Source organism: Struthio camelus, chromosome 1, assembly GCF_040807025.1.
Source record: "Struthio camelus isolate bStrCam1 chromosome 1, bStrCam1.hap1, whole genome shotgun sequence".
NCBI lineage: Eukaryota > Metazoa > Chordata > Aves > Struthioniformes > Struthionidae > Struthio > Struthio camelus.
This window is the reverse complement of record NC_090942.1, coordinates 159046375-159064847: the sequence shown is the minus strand read 5'-3', so window position 1 is coordinate 159064847 and position 18473 is coordinate 159046375. Positions and strand designations below refer to the sequence as shown.

General features: G+C 45.9%; 1 protein-coding gene across 2 annotated transcripts in view; it reads right to left on the bottom strand.

The window, feature by feature from the left end:
- The window catches only part of IRS2 (insulin receptor substrate 2), a 32080-nt gene extending 15480 nt beyond the window's left edge, over nt 1-16600 (bottom strand). Inside the window, exons 1-2 of one of the 2 annotated variants that reach the window (XM_068927471.1) lie at nt 13035-16600; nt 8974-11748 (exon numbers count right to left, since the gene is read on the bottom strand). In XM_068927471.1, coding sequence (XP_068783572.1) covers nt 11723-11748; nt 13035-16551 — 3543 coding nt within the window. In that variant the 5' untranslated portion in view covers nt 16552-16600 and the 3' untranslated portion in view covers nt 8974-11722. Of the gene's footprint in view, nt 1-8973; nt 11749-13034 lie in introns of those variants that run through there. The other variant, XM_009666456.2, reaches the window with a different exon arrangement.
- Nucleotides 16601-18473: the final 1873 nt, after the last annotated feature.

The following is an 18473-nucleotide window of genomic DNA, read 5'->3' as shown; positions in this document are numbered from 1 at the left end:
TTAAGCAGCTTCACTCAGTTGTCTAACGAGTAGTTACTCAACTTGCAGAATGCATATATTAACAACCCGCTAAGATTTTGAAGTCATGCAGCCATTGATAAACTGGCCTCAAAAGAAGGTATTTCTGTCTACTATAGTCCTGTGTCCATCAGACGCTGCCCAGCCCACCTAAATTCCACAACACCTGTAAGGAAAAAGAGGCTTGAATTGCCTCCTCTCCACTATTCTCCTCTGGTTTGCAAATAACCAATCCAGTCTATGCTGAACAATCATACTGAAACTTCTCAGTAGCAGCCACAAGATGCCTGTTTATAAGCAGGAAAAAACAAATAAACAAATAAACTTGAGGCACTAATAAAAGGCACAACTCCAACAAAGTTTGATGCCTCAGTCTCACCGACAGCCATCAAAAGCCGCTAACCAAAAAAATCCTGATTCAACCTACGTTTGAGACAAGAGACCACAGAAATACTTTCCTACACAGCAGGTATAAAGCTTGGACAAAAATCACTTAAATGAGAAAACCTTTCCATAAAACACATATAAAATAAACCCAACATGAGCAGGCTATAAGTGACAAGTTCTTCCATATCAGACATTTCCCAATTGCAGTTCACAGACCACTTCAGAGCTGGTAGTTTATTCTGTATTAGAGGTTCTTACTTCCAGTAGATAATTTAAATTCAAAAGGGGGGGGGGGAGAGAATTAATTCAAATAATTATTATGATTCCAGAAGAATATGATGTGACCACAAATGGTCCAAAAAGAGATCTAAGACAACTCATGAGTAAAAAGAAAAAAAGGCCCCAAACCTCCCTAGGGATACTTGACCCCACTACGAAAAATCTTGGAAACTCTGTCACAGCAGGACCAAGGAGAAGTTTTAAGAAAGGTGCCACCATATTCCTCGATGCAAATATACACGTTAGGGAAGAAAAGCTCTAGTAGCATCTGACCCAATGAAGAAACAGAATTTCAGACTTAAAAGACATGAGGCAATACTGGTTATTCTGACAGTTACAGTCATAGCCTCAGTATGCTACGTTCTATACTAATATAGGCACCACATATTTCTAATTGTTTTCCTAAACTAAATCATAAGAGTTTGCACAAGTGTTTCCTGCCCCTGGATTAGCTGACAATTACTGAATGTAATTCAATGTAGCAGTGTGCTTATTCTTTTTTTAACTGATGAGAAAACTGTTTGCCGTTTACCAAATGTACTTTATTTCCTGCTTCCAGGTAAGAATTTCCTGTGTTTGTATATGATGCAAATAACTAATTAATATCTTTTGCGATACATATCAAAATGGCTTTCACATCTATCAAATGTGAATGTCTCTTAGATTATAGAAGCAAAACAAAATCTTACTCAGATACACACACACAAACACACACATAAACACACAGCTACAGAAAACATGCAGTAGATGTACATACACATACACTTGAACAAGATAAAGCTACTCCACAGTGCAAAAAAAGCAATGAGTTTACATGATAATAAAAAAAAGGATGCAAAGAACTCAACAAATAGTTTCAATATAAGACCTATTTGTCTACTGCTCTGCAATCTTCTGCAGAACTCGATAGCACTTTGCCTCCAAAGTGGAATGAAGAAGAGTCAGCTACTTAGGTGGCTCTTTACAAAGCGCATGGCAAAATGCCTTAATGAGACAAACAAACAAACAAACAAACAAACATCGGTGCCTGACAAAGGGGATAGGATTTGAAACAAACTAACAGGAAATACTAAGGAAAGAAATATTTCTTAATGCTCCCAATATTTTCAGAGTTAAGATACCTGACTAAGGACACGAGTATACGCTCCATTCCATTCAGGACAGAGTCCAGAGTTGTCTCCTACACTTAAATGCTTCCCATCAACCCTCAGAAAGGGCTCACCATTTTCCCTTTCAAATTCACAAAGTAAAGAACCGTTAAAACATTGCCCCCCCCTAGAAAGGAAAGGTATGACTTCTACGCCCTTCTCAACTCAGGTGCACTCAAACCCATGCCTCCTACTTCTGGAGTCCCAGAGGTAAGTCCCAGTTACATGTTTTAAGCTCCCATCACCAGCACCACTAATGTTATATTAGTAAAAATCAATAAAATTATATCCTTTGGCAAAGGAATAATTTGCATAACACAAGCCTGAGTCTACAGGACATAAAGTATCATGCAAATAACTCTTTAAAAAAATAGCACGGTTGAAATGCTGTCACCTTATAAAGCTACGACAACAGAAGTAAAAAATCTAACAAGGGGTAAGAGGAACATAGAAGGCTGTAGTATTTTCTCTTCACATGATGACAGAGTGCCTACACGGCCAGCCCAGCAAGTTAAAGCTTGCCATGTTCGTGATGGGTGAAGCAGCTTCAAGTCTTGGGGAATAATTTCAGACTCGCAGAGCACTCTATAAGTGACCTTTTGTGATGATGCCATGAAACAGCAGCGTGGTATCTAAACATCTTACATAGCTCATTGACAGCACAGACCAACTCCCTCCGCATTAAAGCACACCAGTTTAACCACGCTCATTCAAGCTGCAAGATCTAGTCTGTTGTTTCTTTTTTCTAAGGTAGTCAAGTGTAGTTATTAAAATAACGGCGTCTAGCAGCTTATTTCTTAAGGGCCAAATTCTGGTTCAACTAAAATCAATAAAGCTACCACTTTCACCACTATCAATTTCTGACTTCATAATGTCTCTTTTTTATTATTATTCACAGATGCACAATCTAATATCACCATATCTTAAAGAGCTTTTAATTTACTGTTGCTTGAACATTCATACTAATGGAAAAAAATGGAAGACGACCTGGTCTAGGAATCACTTTCAGTGCTGAAACAAATTGGTATACTCATATCTGGAAATCATCCTACCGGCTAACATTCAACAACTGATTCCTACCAACTTATTTACTTAGTACCCATACAATCTACTTTTAATTTATAATACACCAGTATTGGTAAAAGTAGAAGCTGATTTTATATAGGAATTTGATATTTAAAGACTAACACAGAACAGTGTAATAACAAGTTACCTTGTTACCGAAGAATTTCATGAAGAAAGCACTAACATCCTACCACTCATTTGCGCATGCTGGAATCTCTGATACTTGTGAGAGTAGCTGGCAAAATATTGACATTATACACTCATAAGGACTCCCAGGTGAAGTTTATAGCAAGCTCCCTCAAGTATTCTGTGCCTCAGGATCATATAGATGTTTATTCTTAATGTTCCTCCCCATACACTTTTCTCTGTAACTGTTGTTGAAGTCGTAGAGCACTAATTCTATAACTGCCACTGAAACGTCACTGCTCAGTAAATTGTGTACCCTTTGATTAATTTTTACAAGTTTGATTCCAGATCCAAATGCAAATGTTCAAAGTTTTTATAATATCAGATCAAAACTAATTAACTGTAAATAATTTTATTACAAAGAGACAGAGTTCTGTTTGAGTTCACAAACTTTAATATTAATCACCATCATGATGCTTAACCAACAATTTTTGTACAGTGCTAAGACCAAAGCATAAATTTTCTTCTTATGTTAAAAAGACAATATCACTATAGTTAATATTTTGCTAATTTTGGCAGAAACAATCGCTCAAGACTGAAACCTGTCTTGAAAGATGCTAGTCTATCTTCCCACAAACATTTTCAAACGTTTACATTGTTAAAACATTGTTGTAAAAATAGTATTACAACACAACTGAATTGAACTGTCTTAGGGAGGAATTTCACCTCTACCTTCCAGATCCAAATTTCCTAATTCCCTTGCCAGAAGTCTTTCTCTGGTTCCAGCGAAAATTCTGTTTAACACTGGATCTTAGATTCGGTCTATCTAGATTTTAACGGAAACTAAGTACCCTAATCTTTCCCAGGCAGATTCTTGTTCAAGAACATCATCAGCAAGCCTGTTTCTTCTCCACTGGGAACTGTTCATCTCTGTAAATCTATCCTGACATTTGGGCAAGTAAGATACTTCCACGACTGTCTCAATTGATATCATTACTATACTATAAATGAAAAGAAAATCAAACTCTCACTGGAGTTTTTGAAAAAATTCAGCAACATAAGAACTGGTAAAGGAATACAGAAGAAACTAGCCATAGTTTCTCAATGATGCAAGTACTGGAGAGAACGCACTAGTTTAAGCGGTCAGTTTGGTGATGTAAAGTGGTTTTGTATTAACTAAATAGAAATCAGATGACGTTGGCATCCATGTGTCAATTCTATTTTATTTCTTTCAAATAATACTGAAATGGAGCGCTGACAGTTACTGCAAATACTTTCTGTAGTTTCAGTTATCTCCATCAATGAAAGCAGACTAAGCCACTGCCAATATTGCTTCGTTATTCTTAGGCAACTGTTCAACTGTATGCTGTCTCCTATATTAAAGTAAAAGTTAAGTCTAACTCGCGCCCAAAAGGCTTTCATTTGAATGTTTTGTTCAATCAATTCCCAAGTAGCTCCTGCTGAGCCAAAGCCTAGATCCAAAAGAAATACATCAGTTTGACAGTGGTACCAGTTTAATGAGGGGTTAAACTGAACATTACAACTGGCTGAACATTTTTTTAAAATAATACATTGCCTAGGAGAACACAATCCAAGAGGCAAACGTAAAACTGTTTAGAACTTATTCTTTTCAATTTAACATTTTTCATTGACACAATTTTCCAACTGTTACTTGAATGATTTATTGGTTTGCCTTTGACTTAAGAGAAGCAAAGTCCTCTGTCTTAAGTCTCACTTATAGCATTATTCTTCATCTACTTCAAATTGTGAAACAGATCTGGAAATTGAGATCAAACAGAACAACGAGTTTCATACCTTATACTCATCATCATAGCACTTACCAAATTTTTTTTTAAAGCCTCACTTGGAGAAATTGCACAGCATGGAAAATTTGCCATTATGTTCTGCTATTTCTAAGAAACTTCTGCTGTTTCTGGTACCAGCAAGTTTCCTATTTTGGCATTACACCAAAGCCCCAGTGCCTCCATTTCTGACCCCTTCAAACAAAAACAAGCTGCTCAACAATGTCTAATCCGTGCGTCATGTAATCCTGCTTAATACTCTACAAACTCTGGGTAATATTTGGGTAGTTTTTAAATTTAGCAAAGAACATCCTGGCCTACTTCAAAGACATTTTCCCCTTGGGTAGGGTCCCCTAGAAACGTCTCCCGTTTTCGTTTCAAATGAGCCAAAAAAAGCAAACATACATAAATGCATAAGAAAAATTAACAAAAGATAAATTAAGAGATCATAGCCTAAGGACACAATAACAACATGTAACATTACAAATCAAATGACAGAAACAGGAATGCATTGTGCAACCACCAAACACAGCATCCATAAATAATCAGAGAGACATTCTTTCTTTTTAACACAGCGCCGGACCTATCTCAGAGCACAAGACTCAACCCCTACACGAGGACTGCAGACCTCTCCCTTCCAACAACGCAACAGACTCTTCTGCAGATTATCGTGGCACCGCAAGCTAAATCACGCACGTGTTCTTACCATCGACACAGAGCTACCAAATACAAAGTAGGCTATCACCCTGTTGAAGCAACAATAAATCCCTTCCTTGAGACATAGCTCAGTTTCTGCAGCGTAATTATCTTAACAGTGGCTCACGCTACAAACACTTGCAAAGAAGTCTAAATTAAATTCCGTTATAATTCCTTAGAATACCATCTCGCCTGTCCTTCCCAAGATCTTTCAGGCCCTCGCTGAAGGACAAATATGTTCCTATTTTGTTTAGGCTGTCAGGCAGACAGTCTCCAATCATTAGCCTTTTGTCAACAGTGATGCTGGGGTAGATTACTAGTGCGCAGTGCTTGTAATGGCAGGTGCATGGCCCTGGGGCTGCCATCTGCCAGGAAGGAAGTGTTCTCCTCGAGGATGCTGAAGAGATTGACAAATAATGTAAACAAAACATTGAATCATTCCTAATCTATGGAATCAAGCTATTACGTTACTATTTTGCAATGCAGATATCGTGACTGGAGTGGGGGGCTTAGGTCTGGGGCTGGGTTTTTTCATTAACTATTTCTATGTTTGGTTTGCTAAGATAAAAACGCACTCTAACATTATTTATATTTGGGATAAGACAGGCAAATCTGCATTTGGAAAAAAAACAATTTATCAGGTATTTTTAAAAAACTAACACGAAAGATAGCTATTTTAGAAAATACCTCCCCAGCTCCAATTTATCAGCTGCTTCTTTACAAGTGTGATGGCTGTCACTGTGGGCAAGAACTGGATTTTTTGTTTGTTTTAGAGACACCTATACACGATTTTGGGCCATCGTCACTGACAACAAAAATTAAAAATATTTGTTCTGGAAAAATTCTATAAATTTTGAAAATAAGAAAAAACAGATAGGTATCAGGCTGCTGAGTCTTGTCATTGGTCTTTTAAATAGATTTCCAATTGGATTTCTCATAACCAGATTTAAAATCTCTCAGCGTTGCCAGTTTTCCCTTCAACTGATATTAGCAGTCAACTTTTCACCTACGCTACCAAGCAATCACATATCCGCATGCAGACATAAATGTACTTACCAGACTAGTCACTGCAATCATACATATTGTTAAGGAAAGTACTCATTAGTGTCTAACTGGCTATAGAGTGGAGATTACATGCTACTGCCATCTTTGAGCGACCCTCAAAAGTTACTATATGTGTTATCACGTTAGCACTCAATGAAGTATATTTTTTTTGTTTTTAAGTAGGCCTCCATAAAGATGCGAGTAATCTTCGCATTGTTTTCAGTAAGTTTTCTTCATATTGTTTTCAGTAAGTTTTGAGTTAGGTTTTATAACGTCTAACCCTAACATTCTTGCTTTAAATACAAATACATCCCTATAATTAATGGTAGGATTCATCTTACCTAATTTAGCATGAAAACTACAAATACAATCTGAACTTGTAATCTAGGTTTCTTCTATAGCTGACAGAGATACAGTCAAATGCAGAGGCAAATTCCTGCCATCTTACAATACGTGTTTAAAATAGGTGGAAGGAATCACCTTGGCTCTTTCTTATTTACTTCTGTTGATTCTAGAGAGCGCCTAGACGACTACCTCACGCTAGGTGCCTAGGTTTTGGGCAGCTGAAGCCAGTTGAGACAAATACCACCGTAAAAAACAATAAAAGTTTTCTTTTGGAAAGGCTCCAGGACAAAAACGAGCCGTTTCAACAATCAGCAGCAAGACAACTAACCAACTGAACTTGGCTCTCAAGACTGCCACTCTTGACCCCTTACACACATACACAATAAAAAAAAAAAAAATTAAATAACTGCAGGCTAAACAACAAACACGCCAGTAAAACATACATGAACTTTGAGGTCAGTACACCAACTTCTAAAAATCAATGGATACTACTGACTTCCATGGATTTATACAGACCACATTTAAGCAAATATTGTAACAAATAACAACAATAAAAAGTAAAGGTAGTTCTGAAACCCTCATAACTACACATCCTAATTTACCAAATAAGCTGCTCTACTCACTTTATATAGCTATTACGTATGCTTTGCAACTATAATATTAAAACTTCCACAAACTCTGTTAAAGTAGTCACGACTATTACATACCACAAAATGGATGCACACCTAGACACAAACAGAAAACACTTAAAACACCAGGGCAGAAGCACGCAATACCTCAACTGTTTAAAAAATAAATTAGATATAGCCATTCCTTTTTATTTTGGTTACTTTAAAAAGAAACATACTAATAGTGTCACTGCTTTAGAGAAGATTTGGTTAAATAAAAAACAACCAGGACTGAATCGCTATTGTCATTTAACTGCCAAGCAGGGGAGAAAGATTCACTATATACCCTAATGACAGCATAATTTTTCTGTGAACGCTTGCTGTGCTTCAACTTTTACACCACTTCAGGATTCCAGTGTAATTAATGCTATTTAAGAATAATACTAAATCAAGTATAAAGAAACCCACGTTATTCTCTCCTTATTAGAAAAAAACACCATATAAAACATGTCCTAATGTTCTTTCTGTTCAAACATTCCTTTATCCATTTTACTTACAAGTGAACGTTAGTCTCTGTAGCTATCTTGAAAGAAATCAAGTAATCAGAAGCAATCATCAACCTAAGCATTTCCTCTGCCTTGAGCAATGACTGTACTGGTTCATTTTAGAACAAACCCACCATTCAACTTAGTCTATAACAATTTATCTTAAACGACTCCAAGTAACCATGACATTCTTTAAAAGAGCAGTATAGCTAAACATAATTTAAAGTATAAAGCAAAATAAAAGTCTAATACATGTTACACGTTTTAATATTCTATCTGCTTGTAAAAAGTTGAGATCCATATAATCAACCTAATTTAAAATATCAAAGGCTTCATTTAATTTCAGATAAACTTATGTGTTTCATGGATAGAACTGCCAGATTCAGACCTAACCATTTTGGTTTGGGCACTTGTGAAATGCAATCTGAATAACGGAAGTGTATTACCAGAGCTATTAAAAGAGAATCTACACTTTTTAATTCTAAGCATAAGAGTTTGTAAAAGCAAGCTATGTATGACATTCAAAGTAGTTCAGTTCTTTCAGCTTTTAATTTGGATGCATACATTCCACTTCACAGAACTTATCAGTTAGAGAAAATACTGCGTTTACAAATAATTTATTCTAAAAGAAAGAGTTTAAAAGATGTATGGATTTCTAACACAACATATAATCGTTGTAATACTTTTAGCAAGTCATTTACAAATGAATACAAGTTTTGTGAGAGAGGCAATTCCACATTCTCGTGCTGCTTTGCATATCACAACTTTATGGCAGTTGGTATATCAGAAGTGAAAAATAAAAAAAAAAAACTTAATAATATAATTCACTGTGCAATGTAATCCAAAAAGAAAAAAGGAAATACGGGGTTTGTTTTAAATAATCTAAAATGCCATTAGAAAGACACAGGAAGAGATTTCTTTAGATTTTTTATTGTTTAGGTGCAATCACAGAACCCTCACAAAAGCAAGAGCTAATTGACAAGGGGAGGGGTTCATTATTATTGTCAAAAATCACCTTACTACGATCTTAAGTAGATGCATTACAGATGAAGTCTCCTTCAAATAAACCAAGACAAGAGAAACTTCAATAGGAGAAAAACCACCCTCAGTTTTTTGCATCATTATACATAGTATTTGTTCAGTTTTAGAAAACTTGACCAGAACTATCAGACTACTAGAAACCTTTAAAAGTTACAGAGCATTTTAGCTGTAGAAACAAAAGAACAAGTTAAAGATAATGCACCCAAGTCTGATGTTTATCCAATTAAGTAAAATTCCCTATTTCAAAGTTGATGCAAAACCACCACTGTATTTAATGGGAATTTTACTTAAGAACTTCAAGATTACGTACAAAGGGTGAAAGCCCACTGAAATCAAGGCAAAACTCCCATTTGAATGCAGTAGAGCTAAGATCCACCATAAAAAGTCAGATCATTTTTGGGTGTAATCTGTCACAGAACCACTGGAACAAAGAGTTTACATTATGTGAGAAAATGAGCATAAACGTCTCCACAAATAATAAAAACCATACACAATTTGAACTTCGTTAAGCAAAAAAGCAGTCAATTTTAGAACAAAGGCTAACTAATTATCAGCAAATAACAAGAGTTTCAACTGACCAGTAACAGTATTATTTTATTCACATATCAGAGGAAGGCAAGTGTTTCTCAGACTCTTAAATATTTGCACACTTTCAGAGTATAGAAAAACTGAACAAACCGATAATTTTAAGCAACTTTTTAATTTTTCTGTTTTGACAGCTATTTCGGTTGTACTAGCTTGCTCTTGTCACAACAGCATAATATGGACAGAGAACTCCAAAAGTACAGCATTCCCTACAGTAGAGGTCAGTTACTGATAGCAGAGACAAGCTACACATGAAAGCCAACCACCTTAGTACTTCAAATGATATAAACAATTTCCTTTAAAACAGTTACCCACATGAAAACATTTACATCTATCGCTAGAAACCTTCGGGAAGAATTCAAACGGACTTATTTTACATATATTTTACACTAATGGCAATACTAATTTACTGATAAACCCAATGCAAGAAGCTTACTTGTATACCCTGTATCTCTGAGAGTCCCTATTATCTTCCTGTCCCTATTAAACAAATGTGCATTCTCCATCGTTTTGAAAAAGCTCCGAACTTCTCTTTAGTTTTGAAGAAGCAAAGCTTCCCACTCAGTAACTTTGATAACAGGGTTAAAAACAAAATTCAAAAGAAGTGCAAACGGCTAAGTAAACAATGCCATTCATACATGGCATAAGCTCTCTCTTGCATGAACTATTAATTTTGCTAAATCAGTTTTCCTCAAATCTACCTGAATTACTTCAGTGTTAAAACAGTAAACAGAGTAAACTTCTGCTTATGCTCAAAATACATTTTTCTTTAAATTGCATATGTGCTTCTCTGTAAAAATTGAAAGTCCTAGTAATCTCCCAAATTACAGTTTTTGGACTTTAAATGCACTGGCGTAATACTGAGTGTTCTTTTTAACGGTGGCAGTAGTAGCTCTGTAAACAAACTCTCCTGTGAAATCCTAACGAAAACCAAAACAGAAACGTGGAGATTTGCAGAAGTTAATGACTCGATTCTACTTACACTGATAAAATTAATTACATTTCTACTTTCCTATGGTATTACTTTTCTAGTTAGTCTGCCACAAATACAATTAACAAGAAACTCCTTTTTTAAAATATAACCCAGAACACTGCTGACTGATGTTTGTGCAAGTTTTTTCTTACCGCCTTGCCCTGATATTGGCTACAATGAGCCCCGAGCAGAATAGCTGTAACTAGGCGCGCAATAGGCTTACACATTTTTCAGGGAAACAGAATGGTGGAGAGGATAACTTTGCCTCCTACACAGAGATTAAATCTCAAGGAGTTTACCCAGAACACTTCTGTTTGTGGTCTACATTTATAACCTTCCCAGGGAAATAGGAAAAATAAATATACACACAGCTTATTAAAATAAGGCAAGTCTATAACCACCTTTTGACAAATATTTTGGAGAATTAAACCCTCTCCTCTGTAGACCATGTATCAAATTAACATTGCTATGTTTACTGCGTTACCCTTTTGTTTACCTTATTAGAAGGACAGGAGTTAATTCCCCCTGCTTATCTCACTAATTGACTATTTTACTCCCTCTGCTTTTAGCCTGGATGATGAAAACACTAACATCCACTCCAGGTTTTCTCTGCAGCTGGTTCCCCTCCCCCTGCTTTCCCCCCTTGCCTTAGGGTCAGCAGTTTGGAGAATGTTGTGGAAATAGTTCTTTCCCAACATGGGCTTGGTTTGCAGTTGGGGCTGTAGGTGGCTCAAGAAAAAAAAACCTCAATTATTGTGAAAAATCAGTTTGCAAAGAAACGTGCAGAACAGTTTGGTAAGTGTCCTGGAACAGAATTCCAAGGCTTGACTTTTTTAAGGCAACGCAACCAATAATTGCAGCATTCGCATTGTTTTTGATCAAGCCATATGAATTCTGAAACTGACTTCAGCAAAACTAAAAACGACTAACAAATAACGCTCTGCCCTCAGCCCTCCAAGTCATTCAGAGTAAGTGTTCATCCTTTAAAGCTTTGACATTTCATTCAACAATCCTCCCGTCTTAATAAGGTTCAAAGCTTGCTCTGCACACCGTGGATCTCTCATCTTTTCCATCTTCCTGTACTTCCTATCAAAAGAAAAAATATTTTCTTCTTCAAAATCAACTAACTAATAAGAATACAGAAGAAAAAAAAACTGCAAGTAGCTCTTAAACTGTCACTTTTTGTTTATAACTGATGAACTCTATTAGCACTATGAATACAGAAGCAATACCTATATACCTCCAAGCAACTGCTTCTAAATCTTACCTCATTTCAGCTAGCTAGACCTATAAACATATATTACAGCTCTATATACACACAGGTTTAAAGTACCAGGTCTTGCATAAATGCAAAAGCAAAGAGAATCCCTATGGTGTCTCATCATTAACTTTTAATCCCTGACAGATTGTCTGTTCTGTGCCCTCCTCAACTAGCACTCCTCAATTGTATGCAATTTCTCACTTGTTGAGAGGAGGTGGGTTGCTATTTTGAGGGGTTCTTCCTTTGTTTCGTTTTTTTAAACACCAAAACTAGCACCTCAACAAAGGAACAGCTACATAATTAAAACATAAATTCTCTCTCACACTAAGTTTCACATTTCTTAGGTTTGTTTTTGTCTTTGAACGCTGAATGTTTGCAATCCATTTAAAAGCTAGCCAACCAACTGGTCATTCATATTGTTATTGAACTGCCAGCTGGAACGCAGTTACACACCACTATAGGGTAGGCCTTTAAGCAGAATGTGCAAAACAACATGAAACAGGTCATGCATATACTGACTTCTGGAAAGACTTTTTTTTTTTTTTTTGTAAAGAACATTTCACATTCCGTGTTCACCATGATTTACTGTTAACCTTTTGCAAGAGATATGAGAATCTAAAATCAAGATATTAAATTAATGCTTCTCATGTTGTTATAATTGACCTTCCCAGCTAGACAGCCAAGGATTTTTTGTCATCTGATGTCCTTCACTCTTTTTAACTCAATCATTTTACACTTCAAATATTATTTAGATGCTGCGTTAACATAAACTGTTTTGGTCACATTTTCCAAACACTTTCAAAAATCTCATATAAGAAAACTCTGAAGTAACCCAAACATAGTAACCGTGCAAACACTAGCTTCTACTGGGGAACCCAGAAGTACACACTCAAAATAGCGCAGTAGAATTTAAACGTGAAGAAATACCCCAAAAGTAAATTTTCTCTAATACAAAGAGAGAGTGAGTTCCTCCAAGATTGTTTATTAGAGGACACGTTTGGGAAATTTTAAGAGAGGAGGGAGCGTGCTCTACATGAGAGAACATAATACTGCAGTGAGAAACACAAACAGCAAGTAACAGTACGCATGGCTGTCAGACGGAGCTACTCACCTTTCACAGCACTTGCTTCCTTCAGGTTGTGGGACAGAAAGTCTATGCTGGCATAGGCGCTTGTCTCCACTCCGTTGATGCCCCCGTTCAGGACGTGCCTGGCTTTAGACCTGGCTTTGTCACAGTTCGCCAGGCTGCCGTCCACCACGTCGATGGCAATGTAGTTGAGGCCATTCTGGAAGCCAGCTGAGGTCTCCCGGCACATGGGGCTGCTGCCCTGCTCCTCCTCCAGGCCTTCGCTTTTCCTGAGGGACACATTCTCCACTGAGGCCGAGTTGTGCCTTTTGGGGTTGTGTGCAAAGGAGGGGGACACGGGGGTCACAGTGGTGGTGGAGGAGAAAGTCTCAGAGCTGTGCCTCCGGCGCCCCTGGGGATCCGCACGAATGACCTTGGCCCCACGGTTGGGGTCGGGGGGAGGGCTGGAAAGAATGAACGCCTCCACCCCGGAGAGGGTGAGCCTCTTCACCCCCGCCGTGGGGCTGGTAACCCGGGCACTTTCTGGCTTCTGAACGATGGGCTGGGGTGGGGTGGTGGCCATGCCAAAGGTCATCTCGGTGTAATCCCCACCATCGGACGGGCTGGACAAACAAGCCACCCCCACGGCCGCCTTCAGGTAGCGCCCGTCAGGCTGGCTAGTGCTGGAGGAAGAGCCTGGCGAGAGCGCTTCCAGGGAGCCCACCGAGACCGTGCCTGACTGGGAGGGTGACTGTGAACCAAAGTCAATGTTCATGTAGTCGGAGAGTGGGGAACGCCTCTGCCCTGTGCCCGAGCCCAGGGAGGAGGCTGGGCTGTCAGCGGGCAGCAAGGGGGGAGAGTAGACGGCGGCATCCCCAAAGTCGATATTAATGTATTCACCAGGGCTCTTGGGCTCAGGCGGCAGGGGGTGCTCGTTCATGCTGGGCAGCAGCGTCCGCAAGGTCTCCAAGGAGAGGCGGCTGGGCCGGACCACGCGCTGGCACCGCTGGCTCAGGAAGCTCTCGGTCCGGCTGTGCCGCAGGGGCGAAGGCACCGTGTGGCTGGAGGGAGCGAAGGTGCCGGCAGGGGACTGACCCGCTCCGCACACCCCTTCCTCTGGGATCATCTTCCCCGGGGAATTCATGAACACGTACTGGTCACTGTCCTTAGCCAGGCCCTGACTCTTGTAGGAGCGGGGTAAGGAGCTGTACGAATAGCAGCCAGGCTTGGGGGGCTCGCTGGCCCCGTGCCCTGAAGGGGCGAAAAAGAAGTCTGGGGGGGTGAGGGAGGGAGCCTGGGGCCCATGCTGGGGGTCCCGGGGGGACATATTGATATAGTCGCCACTGCTCAGCCTCCCGTCTGAGCTCTCCATGGACAGCTTGGAGCCACACCACATCCTCATGTAGCCGCTGTCATCAGGAGAGCTCTCCCCGGGAGAGCTGGTCTTGTAGCTGCTCCCGTTCCTGGGGGACCCACCACCCACCCCAGCCCGGGGCTGCAGGATCTGCTTGGGGGCGGACACGCTAGTGGGGCTCATGGGCATGTAGTCATCACTGCCCCGGCTTCCCTGCCCTAAGGCTGCGGCCACGCCGGGAGTCATGGGCATGTAGCCATCATCGTCTCCTCCTCCTCCCCCCCCTCCCCCCCCTGCCGGCAGGTTGGTGCTGCTGCTGCCGGAGCTGCGGTGGGACCCGATCTCGATGTCCCCGTAGTCCTCGGGGTAGGGGGTGTAGGTCACTTTGGGGGAAGCTCCCGCCTGGCAGGAGGGGAAGAGGCGGCCGGCGCTGCCGGCGAAGGTGGCGCGCATCAGCGTGTACTCGTCGAGGGAGGCGGAGGAGACCTGCGGCGGGGCGGGCCGCTGCCGGCACGGCGTGGTCAGCGAGTAAGTCCGCTTGCGATGGCCCTTGTCGGCGGCGGCGTCGGGGCAGGGCCGGTAGCAGAGGCGGCCGCTGGGGGGCCGCTCCATGGCCATGTAGCCGTAGAGGTCGGTGCCGCCCCCGGGGTCCCGCACCGGGGGGGTCTCGGCGACCGACTCGGGCGTGTTGCTGCGGTTGCTGGCGGTGGAGGAGGAGGAGAAGGGCCGCAGGTCGCCGCCGGGGCTGGAGCCGTACTCGTCGAAGGACATGAAGCCGGCGTCGCTGGGCGAGCCGGAGACGGAGGCGCTGCCGCTGGACGGGCGCTGCGGGTGGTGCGGGGGGGCGGGCTCGGAGCCGAGGCCGCTGCTGGAGGAGAGGCTGACGGGGCTGGTGGCGGAGGGGGGCGAGTGGGAGGCGGGCATGGACATGGAGCGGCTGCTCGGCAGGCCGCTCCCGGCCAGCACCGGCAGCAGCTTCCCCGCTTGCCTGCCGCCGCCGCTGCTAAGCGTGTGCGAGCGGCTGAGCGGGGTGCGCACGGGGCCGGGGCTCATGGGGCTGCCGGCCGCCGAGCCCACCCGGCAGCCATCGCCCTCGCTGGCCGTCCGCACCCGGCACGGCGTGCCCTTGGCGGCGGCCGCCAGGCTGTCGGTGCGGGAGCGGCGGAGCAGACCGGTCTGGCTGGGGGGCAGGTTGACCAGGTGGTGGTGGTGGTGGTGGTGGTGGCGGCGGCCGGGCACGGTGATGGGGTGCGTGGCGGAGGCGCCGCTGCCGCCGGGCCCGGCGGCCCCCCCGGAGGAGGAGGAGGAGGAGGACTGGCTCTTGCTGCGGGGCCGGAACTCGGACAGCTCCTTCAGCGCCTTCATGGCCTCCAGGATGGTCTCGTGGATGTTTTGGGCCACCACCGAGTCGTCCGCCTGCATCCAGAGCTCGCCGGGCCCCGTGGCCGCCGAGCGCCCCACCTCCATGAAGAAGAAGCTGTCGGAGTGGCCGCAGCGGCGGATGTTCATCAGCTGCAGCGTGACCGAGGGCAGCTCGCAGTTGAGGCGCACGAAGCCGATGGTGCGGGCCGACAGGCACAGCCGGTGCACGCCGGTGAGGTTTTTGCTCTGCCCCAAGCCCTTGGGCTTCAGCGTCACCTGCCAGACCTCCCGGTAGGCGGCGGCGGCCGGGGTGATCAGCCCGTAGTTGAGGTCCTCGCCGGCGGCGGCCAGGGAGGCGGCGGCGGCGGCGCTGCTGCAGGAGGAGGAGAAGGGCGAGGAGAGGTGGCGGTGCGGGGAGCCCTGGCAGGCCGCCTTGCCCTCGTTGAGCAGGTCGGTGAGAGCCCGGTACCAGCCCTCCTGCTCCTGCTCGTTCTCGGCCGCCACGGCGAAGTACTCGTCCTTGGTGTAGAGGGCGATCAGGTACTTGTGCTTGGCGTCGGCCCGCTTGTTGATGTTGAGGCAGGAGTCGAGCGCGATGACCCGCTTGGGCGCCCCGGACTTGTTCCTCCATTTCTTCTCGCTCTCGTAATACTCCAGCCGGGCGCCCGCCGCCTCCTCCCCGCCGCCCGGCCCGCGCAACACGAAGAAGCGCTTGTGGCCGTGCTTCTGCTTGCGCAGGTAGCCGCACTTCCGCACGCTCTGGTTGTTGTTGTTGTTGTTGTTCAGGTTGGGGCCGGCGGGGGGGCTGGCGGGGGGCAGCAGCCCCAGCACGGCGGGGCTCGCCATCGCCGGCCCCGCGGCGGGCAGCGGCGCCGGGCTCCGCTCCGTTCGCCGCGACGCGCTTGTCCCCGGAGCGGCGGCGGGAGCGGCGGCGGGGTCCTCCCGGCGGCGGAGGTACGGTGGGGCGGCCGCCGCCGCCGCCTCTAGGCAGCGGGCGCTACCGGCGGCCGCTCGGCGGCTCGGGAACCGGCGGCACCGCTGCCGCGGCCGCTCCCCAGCGCGTCTCGTCGCTGCTTCTTCTGCTGCTGCTGCCGCGGCTGCTGCTGCCTGCGTCGGTAGGAGTTTAGCAGTAAGTAACACATCGCGCACCGAGTGACTGAACTAAAGAGCAAAACAACACGTGACCCGCCGAGTTACCGAGACGCTCACACACCGAGACGGGCGGGGCGGGGCGGGGCGGCCGCGGCCGGGCGCTGGGGAGGGGGGGGGAGGGAGGGCCGGGCCCGCCGGCATCGCCCTTCATTGGGCCCCGCGCCGCCCGAGGGACAGCGCCGCGCACCAATTGGGGCGCGCGGGCGGGCCCGGCGGGAGAGGCGGCGCGCGGCTATTGGGCGGCTGGCGCACTCGGCCTCGCCTTCCTCTTCTTCCCTCCCCCTCAGCGGCGGCGGTGCCTTTTCCCGCCCACAGGCGCGGGCTCGCCTCAGGCCCGGCCCGCCGGGGCCCTGCCCCCCTCCTCCCCTCCCCGACGCACACCCCGGAGCGTGCCTAAAACACGGATGTACCAGGAAGAACAAATGCATCCGACAAACTTGTGTGCTGCAGCTCACCCTAACCCGAGCCATCGCAGCGGCAGCCTACCTCACTCGGTTGCGCTTCGGCGGCCGCGGCGGGGAAGGGGGGGGGGGCGCGCAAGGCTATTTACAGAATAAAGGAGAGGGGTTGTAAAACTGGAGATGGAGGCAGAAAGCAGGGGCGGCAGCACGGCCGCCGTCCCCGGCAGGACCTCAATGTGTAACCTCGGCGGAGAAAGTGATGCGGGCAGAGAGGTGCCTTTTTGCGCCGCGGCTCTGGCAGGCCATCATCGGGAATTACGAAATCTTCCCCCGCACGCCCACGGCCGCTCACGCACGGCCGCGCCTCCGCCGGGGAAACCACTCCGCCTCCCCGCGGGACAAAGACGCGAGGTCGCCGAGATGGCCGTATCTCCGTGCCACCATCCATCTTACACCTCCCCCCACCCCGTCCCCGCCGCCGCTGAACCCGCCCGTTACCACAAAAACCGCCCCCCGCCGCAGGCTCCCTGCCTCCCTCGGCCGCTGGTAACGTGCGTGTCCTCCTACACCTCGGTGTGTCAGCGTACACCCACGCGGCACAGCTTGCGTGACCGACCCCCCCCCCCCGCAGCCCGCGGGGGCTCCCCGCTCCGCCTCGCCCCCGCGCCCGCCATTTCGCGGCCCCGGCAGCCGCCGCCGCCCCCCGGCATGGCGGGGGAGGGGGGCGCGGGGAGGCCGTCGCCGCTCCCGTCCCTCATCAATCAGCGGCTTGTTTCCCCTCCCGCTCCCCACGGTTGTTATTTATGTGTAGCGAGGAAATGCCACCTCGGGAGGGGAGGGGAGGAGAGAGGGAGAGAGAACGTTCCTCGTTTTTAATTAAATAAATTAATTTATCTCGGCGTTCTGCGTTAGCTGTGAATAAGGGCAGCGCTCGCGTTTCCTTTGGAAACAAACCCCGCCACGCTGGGGGATTACAGCACATCGAGGCAATTAAGTAATGAGTTGTGCGGGGCGGGAGGACACGACGCAGCGCTCAGTCCGCCTGCTGTCCTCCGGGGAGCGGCTGCGGCGCCTTGGCTTTTCGCACGAGTCCCGTCCGTGTGGCGAAGGTGCTTCCCCCTCTTCCCCCCCGCCTCCCCCCCGCGGCGTTACAAAGCCTTGTTTACGGCCCTGCTTGGCTGCGGGGTTTGGACGTGTCCCTCGTGCGCTGCGGGG